This window comes from Lipotes vexillifer, unplaced genomic scaffold (genome assembly GCF_000442215.2).
Source record: "Lipotes vexillifer unplaced genomic scaffold, Lipotes_vexillifer_v1.1 scaffold131, whole genome shotgun sequence".
Lineage (NCBI taxonomy): Eukaryota > Metazoa > Chordata > Mammalia > Artiodactyla > Lipotidae > Lipotes > Lipotes vexillifer.
Window position 1 is genome coordinate 1,605,765 of NW_006782866.1, and position 12,193 is coordinate 1,617,957.

Consider the following 12,193-nt stretch of genomic DNA (forward strand, 5'->3'; position numbering starts at 1 on the left):
CCTACTAAGTCTATTCCACTGTATCCTCTGGAATCCTGATTTCATTGCAGAAAAAACTATACCTTCGATCTCACCAAAGAATGCTCCACAATGACACCACCTTCCATGCAAAACTCCCAAGCAAAATTAAGCCAGTCACGCTCATATCCCTCAACTCCTCCCAGTGATTGCCACCTCTCCTTTGTTCACCTGCTCTATAAAGACTTTGACCCCAGATGTCCCCCTTGCAAGATATGCTGTTTAAATCCTCTTTACATCATCCACATTTGTCGATACACTTTATTTAATTCATATGTTTTCCTGGAAGGTCTGTTTCCTACTTCAAGATACTGAACTCCCTGAGAACACAACTCATCTGTTTTCCTATACCTACCACCATGCCTGGTATCTAGCAATGCTTAATAAGCATATACTGAATGAATAAAGCTTGTGACTTTGTTACCCAGCCCACATCAAATTGGAAACTGCAAATAAAAAAAGGGAAAAGGTCACTAATATGGAAAGAAGTACCAACCATGACAGTATGGAAATACTGGATTAAAATTTAAAACATCAGATTCTAGCCCAAATATAGGTACTTATTTCTGGTAAACTTTGAACAGTCCATTCAGTTTGTTATGTCTAGCCACTTACTGAATTGCAGACTGTGAAATGAATAATTACTTAAATATTATTTTAATCTTTGTAACAATGAGGTAGGTACATAGGGAGTCCCTCATTTTACAGATGAAAAAAACCTAGGCTTGGAAAGGTTTAAGTAACTGGCTTGAGGTCACAAAGTGAATAAATAGAGAAGACTAGATTATATAAGCTCTAAAGGTCTTTTCTAACTCTAAAATCCTAAGACAGAGAAGAGACAATGAAAAGTAGCCATCAGAATTCAATATTTAGATGGGAAATTATTTACGTCAACCCAAAGCCAAATCCTTAAAGAGTTTACATAAAATTTCACCTTGTGACCTTCCGATATTTTCTTTGAAGACTACCTTCATGTAAAAACCCCTCCAATTCTTCGATCTATACTTTGCTGGCCTTCCCTTGAAAGTTCTGGCAAGCAAATTTACCAATGAACAACCATCATGTGTCAAATATCATGCCAAACACTGCAGTTAAAAACTTGAAGAAAACAGGCTTACTTCCTGCTGTCAAGTCTCTTCAGTCTCATAAGAAAGCATTATGATACCATGCCAGAAGTGTTATAACAGAGGTAGTGAAACAGAGGAGACCCTGCAAGGGGCATGGGTGAAGAGGCATTAGATAGGATATAGCAGAAAATGCTAACATTAACTGGGTCTTGAAAAATAAACAGAACACAATACCCTAGAAGTACCACAGGATTTTGTTTAAGGGTAGTAAAACATTTAATTTCAGTTTTAAATATTCCTCCTTCTGATCATTTTTCAACATTGTGTTGAACCTGGTAAATGTAAAAGCATACCAAGAGTAAGTCTACAATAATCCCCCTGATATCAGCCTTCCTGATTATTACCAACAGCTTGTTTTTCTTTAAATTCACTCCTATCTTCTGACATTCCCAGCCTCAAACTTCATACTGCAACAAGACAAACCTCATATAATTCCCTGAACGAATCATGTTCTCTTTCACACTGGTTCACAACAGTCTTTATAGATGCTATTCACTGTTTCCTAAACTGTTTTTTTTTTTTTTTAACTCTCCACTCAAGCCAGTGCTTTCTGGGTGATGCTTTCTCTGACTTTCCCAGATAACCTTAGACATACCTTCCACTATCTCTCATTAACTTTTTTTAAGTTCAATAATTTTTAGTAAGTTAATTCAGCTGTGCAACCATCACAGGTCAGTTTTAGAATATTTCCATTACCTCCAAAAAGCTCCCTTGTGCCCATTTGCAGTCCATCCACACTTACACTCCCAGCTGACAACCAATGATTTGGTTTCTGTGTCCAGAAATTTGTCTCTTCTACAAATTGCATATCATAGAATTGGTAGTCTTTTGTGTCTAGTTTCTCTCACTTTTAGCATAATATATTGAGGCTCACCCACACTGGAGAATGTATCAGTAGTTCACTCCACTTATTGCTGAATAACATTTCACTCTATGTATATACACGACACTTTGTTTTGCCAATCACCAATTAATAAATACTTGGGTTATTTCTACCATGATTAATAATACTAGAAGGAACACTGGTGTACAAGTTTTTGTGTGAACATATGTTTATATTTCTCTGGAGTAGTTACCTAGGAGTGAAAATGCTGAGTCATATCATAAGTTTATGTCTAACACCTTAAGAACTGCCAACTTTTCCAAAGTGGCTATACCATTTTACAATTCCACCAGCAATACACAAGGATTCAAGTTTCCTACATTCTTGTCAACACTTGGTGTTGTCTGTCTTTGTGATTATAGCTATCCTAGTTGGGTGTGCAGTGGTATCTCATTCCTGAATGACTAATGATAATGAGAATCTTTTCTCAGGCTTCTTACCCTAAGAATATATATACTCTTTGGTAAAATGCCTATTCAACTCTTTAGTCCATTTTTAAATTGTAGTTTTCTTTTTAAATTTGTGGTAAAACAGTCATAAAAAAATTTGCCATTTTTAAATTGTACAGCCTGTTGCATTAAGTGTATTCACATGGTTGTGCAGTCATCACTACCTATCTACCTTCAAACCTTTTTCATCCTCCCCAACTGAAACTCTACCCATTAAACATTAACTCCCTACACTCTCCCTTTTCCCAGGTCCTGTCAACCACCATTCTACTTTCTATCTCTACGAATCTGACTACTCTAGGAATGCTGTATAAGAGGAATCATACAATATTTGTCCTTTTGTGACTGGCTTATTTCACTTAGTATAATGTCCTAAGATTTACCCATGCTGTAGTTCCTCTTGTTGTAGAATGTGTCAAAATTTCCTTCTTTTTTAAAGCTAAATAATGTTACACTGTATGTATATGCCACATTATGTTTATCCATTCATCTGTTGATTTCTACCTTTTGGCTACTGTGAGTAATGCTGCTAAGAACATGGGTATACAAACATCTGTTTGAATCCCTGCTTTCACTTCTTTTGGGTATATACCCAGAAATACAATTGCTGGATCATATGGTAATTTTGTTTAATTCTTTAAGAAATCACCACACCAAACCATTTATTTTCAACAGAGGCTGCACAATTTTATATTTCCATCAGCAATGCAGAAGGGATCCAATTCCCTCACATCCTAACCAACACTTGTTATTTTCTGTTTTTATGTCAGTAGCCATCCTACTGGGTATAAAGTGATATCTCATTGTGGCTTTGATTTGTATTTCCATAATGATTAGTGATGTTCAGCATTTTTTCATGTGTTTTATTGCCATTTGAGTATCATCTTTGGAGAAAATCTATTTAAGTACTTTGCCCATTTTCGAACTAGCTGTTTGGGGTTTTCTCTGTTGCTGAGTTGTAGGAGTTCTTTATACGCTCTGGGTATCAACCCCTTATCAGATATATGATTTGCAAATATTTTCTCCCATTCAATGTATTGTCTTTTCAATCTATTAATAGTTTTATTTTTGATGAAGTCCAATTTATCTATTTTTTTCTGTTACCTGTACTTTTGGTGTCTCATCCAAGAAATCACTGCCGAATCCAATGTCACGGAGCTTTTCCCCTATGTTTTTTCCTAATTTTATTTATTTATTTATTTATTTTTGGCTGTGCTGGGTCTTCGTTGCTGTGAGTGGGTTTTCTCCAGTTGCAGTGAGCGAAGGCTACTCTTTGTTGTGGTGTGCAGGCTTCTCATTGCAGTGGCTTCTCTTATTGCGGAGCACGGGCTCTAGGCACATGGGCTCCAGTAGCTGCGGCACACGGGCTCTGTAGTTGTAGCTTGTGGGCTTAGTTGCGTCATGGCATGTGGGATCTTCCCAGACCTGGGCTCAAACCTGTGTCCCCTGCATTGGCAGGTGGATTCTTGTTTTTTTTGTGGTACACGGGCCTCTCACTGTTGTGGCCTCTCCCCTTGTGGAGCACAGGCTTCAGACGCGCAGGCTCAGCAGCCATGGCTCACAGGCCCAGCCACTGCCGGCATGGGGGATCTTCCCAGACCGGGGCACGAACCTGTGTCCCCTGCATTGGCAGGAGGACTCTCAACCACTGTATCACCAGGGAAGCCCAGCAGGCGGATTCTTAACCACTGTGCCACCAGGGAAGTTCCTATAGTTTTAGGTCTTATGTTTAGTTCTTCAATCCACTTGGAGTTAATTTTTGCATACAGTGTAAGAAAAAAGTCGAATTTCATTTCTTTTGTATGTGAACATCCAGTTTTCCAGCACCATTTGTTGAAAGGACCATCTTTTTTCCTGATGAATGGTATTCACACTTATCGAAAATCATTTGACTTAGTCTTATTATTATGCTGAAAGAGTTTTTAATACATTCTGGATATAAGTGTTACCAGATATGTGATTTGATATATTTGAAATATTTTCTCCCATTCTGTGATTTGTTGTTGTTTCTTTTTCATTTTCTTGATGGTGTCTTTTAAAGAATAAAAGATTTTAATTGTGATAAAGTTTACCATATCAATTTTTTTCTTTTATGGATCATGCTTTTATATATTCTACTATTATAGCACTTCTCCTACTGTATTATTTTTTCCAGATCTCCCCTCCCTCTAAACTTTAAATTCTTGGAGAACAGTGGCTATCTGAATTTTCGCCTATTTTATTTCATTCAATGAACATACTGTACTAGAAATATGTACGTGTATACATGCATCTATGTGTGAGTATTGTGTGTGTGTGTGTGTGTGTGTGTGTGTGTGTGTGCAGAAACTGTGTTAGGCAGTTAGACACTGTGAATGGAAGAGTGAAGAAAACAGACACTGTCTTAAATAAATTACATTACATTGCACAGAATAGGCAATACATTTTCGATGAATGAACAATGATCTTAACTTGATGAATACAAAACTCCATTCCCCGTCTTCCCCGGTGGCGCAGCGGTTGAGAGTCCACCTGCCGATGCAGGGGTCACGGGTTCGTGCCCTGGTCCGGGAAGATCCCACATGCCCCGGAGTAGCTAAGCCCATGAGCCATGGCCACTGAGCCTGCGCGTCCAGAGCCTGTGCTCCGCAACGGGAGAGGCCACAACAGTGAGAGGTCCACGTACCGCAAAAAATAAATAAATAAATGTCATTTCCCTAACCACTCATCAGCCTAATCATCACAATATGCAAAAACTGTCTCTCTGTAGTTTTAGAGAGTACAGGGCATTATAAGTGCATAGCCTTTGGAATCAGACAAACCTGGGTTCAAATCCTTGCTCCGCCACTAGCTGTAAAACCCTAGGCAAGTTACTTTACCCCTGTTGGCCTCAGTTTCTTCATCTGTCAAATGGGAAAGTAATACTTTTCTCACGGAACAGTTTAAGAACATATGTTAGATAATATATATGATTAACCTACACAGTGCCTGGCACACAGATGCGTAAATAGCAGCAATTCTTTCATTAGCAAATATTTTTGTTTTACCTCATTTATTAAAATGTTAGAATTGTTAGCCCCCAGTTTTGAAGGTAGTGTCCATGTGACCTCTGTAATGGGCAAAATTAATAGTTTAAAACCTGAAAATCAAAAAACAAACAAACAAACAAAACCCTCAAAATCTCAAAGAGAAAAGGTGTGGAAAATGAGGTCAGAAATGAATCTACAATAGTTTTCATAAATAAAGTTTGCCTTCCTTAAAACAAAACAGGTAAACAATCCATCAAGTAAAAATAAACATTAGTATTTAACATACCTTAAAATAGTAGTAATTCATGTTCATTTACTCTACCCTTTTTAATTTAAAGAAAAGAAAAACTTGGGAGGATCACCTTCCTCTTAAATTTTAAGAAATCATAAAATTGTTTTACAACCAAAAAATTAATACTAAGATATTTCTCTTGTATACATGATCATTAATCTGAGTTTTCAATGTCCCTACTTGATGTTTCTACTTAAGTTACTGATTTTTACCTCCCAGGTCCCACCATAAACTGAGAGACACAAAATGACATGAAATACAGAGAAGACAAAATACTGTATGTAATCTTTACTTTCATCAGTGTAGCTGAGGAGATATCTCTTTAAAATTCACTTCTAATATATTGAGCCTGCCCATACTTTAATGCCAAAGTACATACTGTGAATCTCTTCAGAAATTTAAGTGCAATTCCAAAGTCTGCTTTCCTTCCTGCAAATATTTCTACTTTTATCTGCTTCCTTGTTTAAAAGTCTCTTTACTATGTTCAACCTTTGATTCTTTTTTCTAATTCTCCTGAAGAGAAATAACTTGCAATTCTCATATATAGCAACTAAAATTCTCCTACTATTCTCAGAAAAGGTCTTCAGGGTCCACAGAAGTAAATTACTTACACTAGAATTTTGCAAAAAAAAAAAAGATGCATGAGGCTAGGCAGGAGTTACTTAAAGCCTTTGTGATGATTCAACATTTTCTTCTTTCATGCAACAAACATTTACTAAGCAATTCCACTGTGTCAGGAAGTGAAGGGCAGTAAGACAGTCCCCTCCTCTCAAAGAGCTTGTGGTCTAGGTCAGAGAGTCTCAAATATTTTAGTCTCCACACTTTATTAAACTCTTAAAAATTACTCAAGAACCCAAAAGAGCTTCTGCTTACCTGGATTATAGCTGTCAATATTTATGTACTAAAAATTAAAACTAAGAACCTTCCAAATTATGTATTCATTTAAAACCTATTACATGTTAACATTAAAAAATATATTCTTTTAATGAACTTATCTACTAAACAGAAACAGAATCATAGACATAGAGAACAGACTTGTGATTACCAAGGGAGAGGGTTGGATTGGGAGTTTGGGATTAGTAGGTGCAAACTGTTACATAGAGAATGTATAGGGCTTCCCTTGTGGCACAGTGATTGAGAGTCCACCTGCCAATGCAGGGAACATGGGTTCGAGCCCTGGTCCGGGAAGATCCCACATGCTGCGGAGCAACTAAGCCCATGCACCACAACTGCTGAGCCTGCGCTCTAGAGCATGCGAGCCACAACTGCTGAGCCCGCATGCCACAACTACTGAAGCCCACACGCCAGGAGCCCATGCTCCGCAACAGGAGAGGCCACTGCAATGTGAAGCCTGCACACTGTGGCAAAGAGTGGGCCCCGCTCGCCGCAACTAGAGGGCCCGCATGCAGCAACAAAGACCCGATGCAGCCAAACATAAATAAATAAAATAAATAAATTTATTTTTAAAAAAAGAATGGATAAACAACAAGGTCCTACTGTACAGCACAGGGAACTACATTCAATATCCTGTGATAAAGCATAATGGAAAAGAGTATGAAAAAGAACGTATATATGTATAACTGAACCACTTTGCTGTATACCAGAAATTAACACAACACTGTAAATCAACTATACTTCAATAAAATAAATGTAAAAAATATACATATATTATTTTGAAAGACATATTTTTCCAAAATATAAAACATTATATATATTAAAAAAATTTAGTGAGCAAAGTGGCACTGTTTTACATTTCTTCAAATCTCTCTTATGTCTGGCTTAATAAAAGACAACTGGGGCTTCCCTGCTGGCGCAGGGGTTAAGAATCCGCCTGCCAGTGCAGGGGACACAGGTTCAAGCCCTGATCGGGGAAGATCCCACATGCGGAGGAGCAACTAAGCCCGGGAGCCACAACTGCTGAAGCTCGCGCGCCTAGAGCCCGTGCTCCTAAGCAAGAGAAGCCACCGCAACGAGAAGCCCACACAGCTGCAATGTAAAGTAGTCCCCCCAGCACCCCCTCCCTCCAAGGGGCAAAGAAACAAAGACCCAATGCAGCCAAAAATAAATAATAAATTTAAAAATTTATAAAAAGAAAAAAAAGACAACTGGATTCTCATTTTCTGCCTCTGCATTCAACCTGTTACAGTAATGTTGCTCTGATTGGTATACATGAAAAAAAACCATATTCAAGAAGATACATAGTTGCAAAATACAAAAAAGAGGAATGTGACAAACCTCTGAAAGTCTTGTGGGGCCCACAAGGGTCCTTGGATCACACTTTGATAACAGCTGGTCTAGAGCAATGATTTCCAATGTTTTTTTTTTTTTTGGATGAAACACCTCATCAGTAAAAAAAATTTGAAAATACTACCTCCATACTTGACACTTGTGCACATCAAACTCAATAAATGATACTTAAAAAAAAAAAAAAAAAAGAACTTCCCTGGTAGCGCAGTGGTTAAGAATCCACCTGCCAATGCAGGGGACACGGGTTTGAGCCCTGCTCCAGGAAGCTTCCACATGCCGCGGAGCAACTAAGCCTGTGCATCACAACTATTGAAGCCCACGCACCTACAGCCCATGCTCCGCAACAAGAGAAGCCACTGCAATGAGAAGACCGTGCACCGCAAAGAGTAGCCCCCGTTCTCTGCAACTAGAGAAAAGCTGGCGCGCAGCAATGAAGACCCAATGCAGCCAAAAATTAATTAATTAATTAATTTTAAAAAATACTCCCTCCAGTATATATACATACTTACTTAAATGTACTATTCTAATATTACTATTTCTATTATGAAACATACACACACATTTTTAAGATAATATGAAAAATAAAAATGAATAGAAGTTCTAATGTTTTTCTCAATATCCCAATGCATTGTCTTACTTTGGGATTAAAAAGGGAAAGCTATACAAAGACACATTTACAAGAGAATTTTAAAAGGGCTCCAAAAGATGAGGTTGTCACTCTGTCCCACAAAAAGAAAACATTTTTGTATCCCTAATATTAGTCCCATGATGACAATTTTTTTTGTTTGGTGGTGTTTTTAAAAATTGAGAACCTTTTCCTTTCATCTCTGAATGAGTTTATTTTCTGATGAGAACAGCAGCACTTATTACAGAAGATTTAGAAAACAGATAACAAAAATAACTATAATCTTAAGACCCAGAGATAATTACTATTAACATTTCTATTAATAGTTACATATAGTTTTTATATATGACTATATAACTAATATATAATTATTTCTATATAAACCCAGATAATGCCATATATATTAATTTAATATCTGCAATTTTTAGCAATACATTCAAACATCTTTTCATGACATTAAATGTCTTCTACATCAATATTTTTAATGGTCTCATTGTATTTCATGGAAGGAATCCACTATAATCAATCCCCTACTCTAGGACTTTTAGTTTCCAATTGATGAAGAAAGGCTATGATAAATACTCTTGTACTTTTTGTGTTGCCTGTGCTGTATCTTTGTGTTTGTCCATGAAGAAAGGCTACAATACTTTCTGTGTTGTCTGTGTTGTATCTTTTTTATCTATGAAAAACTACTTACCTATAAATGGTATTGCTGACCTAAAATGAATAGACGTATTTAAATCTATTACTATGAACTGTCCTGGAGAGAGTTTATCCAACTTTTTTTTTTGGCCTATTTCATAGGTTAAAATCTGTATCTTACTGTTATTTTAACTTACCATTGTATTTTCTTAAATACACTATAGTAACTGGCTATTTCTCTTTCTTTTAGAATCACTTAGTTTTTGATACCCACTGTCTACTTCATGTCTTCTTCCATAGCTCTGGCACCTTGCTAACCTAGTTACTCGGTCTGTAACTCTCCATGCTTTTCATTCATTTACCAAATATTTATCAGTACGTGCTAAGTATTATTCACTACTATTTCAGTCTGTGACCTAAACAAAGCAATATACTAATGGCAAAGCTGAAATTAAAATGAAAGCCTTGGGGGCAGAGGAGGCTTTCCTAAGGACAATTAGTATAAAATGTTATGTAATCAGTAGTCTAAGAAAAACCCCATAATCTTCACCCACAAATGTGAATATCCATGATAGCTTTAGTAGCTATTTGCTATAATAAGGGCAAAGAATACAGAAGACAAAGGGAGGGGGCTGAAATTTCAGGATTCAATGCTAGTAAATTTTTAATATTTTAGCTATTAATTAAGGTTATTGGTAAACAAATAATGAAAAAAGCCTACTCACCAGTAGACTTTTTGAATCCACTAAAAATTATAACAATATAGCAACATTGAAAATATATAGATGCAATGTTAGTTTTTTAAAAAACTAAACCAACAATAAAATCACATATGCAAAAACAGACAACAAGAATAGGCAAAATTAAAATTGCTGTGTATCAAGACAGGTTCAGTAAGACTTTTATTTACAAATTTTTCAAACAATATAAGGAAACTTCAGTTAACTATATATTCCTAACTGGAGCCCTTAATTATCCCAATTTTCTTTATTTTTTATAAAATTATAATAAAACTAGTTGACAGTGAGGATCTAATTTTTAAAAGTGGCTCCTAGGTTATGTCCAGGCTCAGTCCACTCTCTTAAATCAATTTCGAGTGCATTCTTACTTTATAATACTAATATAATACCAAACATATTATAGCTCTGTAGCTTCCAAAATAAACTCACATATATTGTCTCACACCAACAAGCTTGTCTGTTATTATCCACGTTTTATAGGTGAGGAAACTGAAGCTGCTCTAGGTTCAAATATTTATCCAAAATCAAAAGACAAGTAAGTCAATACCAAGGTTTTTCTGACTCGTACTACATACATCTTTCCACTAAACTTTATTGCTCCCTGTGATAAAAAATATTTTGATTAATGGTCTCCAAATAATATCAGATTCTGAATAGCAAAAAATGAACTAGTCTACGTTTAATATAATTTTCTTAACAAGAGTAGTAAGTTGTACAAATCCGGTTTAGCAACAAGATAGATAATAAGAGCTAAAACAGAACAAAAGAACTTGGTAAAAAAAAAAAAAAATCTGAATCATAAAATTCTACGTAACCAAGATTTATATTATAGCATTTGAAACACGTAAATTTTTTATAAGAACTGTGTTGCCTGGGCAAAATATTTCTAAGCATTTTGAAAGGAGATTATTTCAAAACCTAGTAAGCTCAGAATGTTAAAATAATTTCTTAAAAATCAATTTCATTCACATGAGTTGATCTACTAATTTTTTTCTGAAACAACTGATTTTTATCTTTACTATTGAGTTGGATTTGAATTCAAACGCTAAATATCAGATTTGAAAAATATGCACAGTCATAATAATCTTCAGCTTAATGTGATGCTACCAGTGAAAGAGCTGAAAGGTCAAATCTCACCAAATAATCTAACAGATGATAAGAATGAGAAGGATAATTATAATGGCATTGATGATGATACAGCTAAGATCTTCTTAGTAGGTACTACATATGTCGAGGTCTGGTCTAAGCATGAATTATCTCAAAATTCACAACAACACTGAGAAATGTATCAAAATACATACCAAAAAAAAGAAACTGAAACTTAAAATGTTAACTAACTTAAGTCACATGGCTAATACATGGTACAACCAAGGCATGAACCTTGACAGTACTGATTTTATAGTAACTAAAATGTGTCAAATTTACGCCAACTATTTTAAAACCATATAATAAGAAAAGATAAATATTTAATGAGTTCTTACCTCTTCAGGCAGTTCACTGTACATGGTTTCAGAGGTAGACAATAAAAATATGGGTGAAAATGATGGTATATCTTGTAGCAAAGTCAGAAAAGTTGCTCTCACAGTTTCACTGACAGCTTCCCACCAATCACCAATGTGAGGCATGTAAACAATACTAGGTACTGTTCTTCGAGCTTCACGAAAAATCTAATTAAGGAAAGAACTGGCATTAAAAATTCAAATAGATATTCTAAAGTCTACACAGTAACCCCCCCAATACATTAAATGTGTCAGACCTGTTACTCTAATTACTTTCAGCCCCAGTATTTAAGCTGTTCAAGATATGCACAAGCCATACATACAGCTTCTATCTACCCTTACCCCACCTAAGAAAAGGAGTATTTTTTTGTTATTTTATTATTCCTATTCAGTATATATTAATAGTATAAAGGTACCAAATTGTTCCACTTATCTATCATATAAATAAAGCAAAACACCACTATAAAATATGCTGCAAATAAAGAGATAAGCATGTACCTATATGTCACCCACTTAAGAGTGATTATCAGGAAGCACAAAGAAGAGAGACATAGCTTACATGTTCTTGCACATTGGATAAAATCACTCAACATATGAATTAAATAAATATTTTAACCAAGATGTACCACCCTAGAGCTTAAAATTAATGAACTACCTGCTGAA

The 12,193-nt window shown here is 35.7% G+C and overlaps 1 protein-coding gene across 2 annotated transcripts in view; it reads right to left on the minus strand.

The window, feature by feature from the left end:
• The window catches only part of ATAD2B (ATPase family AAA domain containing 2B), a 145,537-nt gene that overhangs the window by 43,247 nt on the left and 90,097 nt on the right, over positions 1-12,193 (minus strand). For both annotated transcript variants that reach the window (XM_007455492.1, XM_007455491.1), the window contains exon 19: positions 11,513-11,698. In XM_007455492.1, coding sequence (XP_007455554.1) covers positions 11,513-11,698 — 186 coding nt within the window. The remainder of the gene's footprint in view (positions 1-11,512; positions 11,699-12,193) is intronic.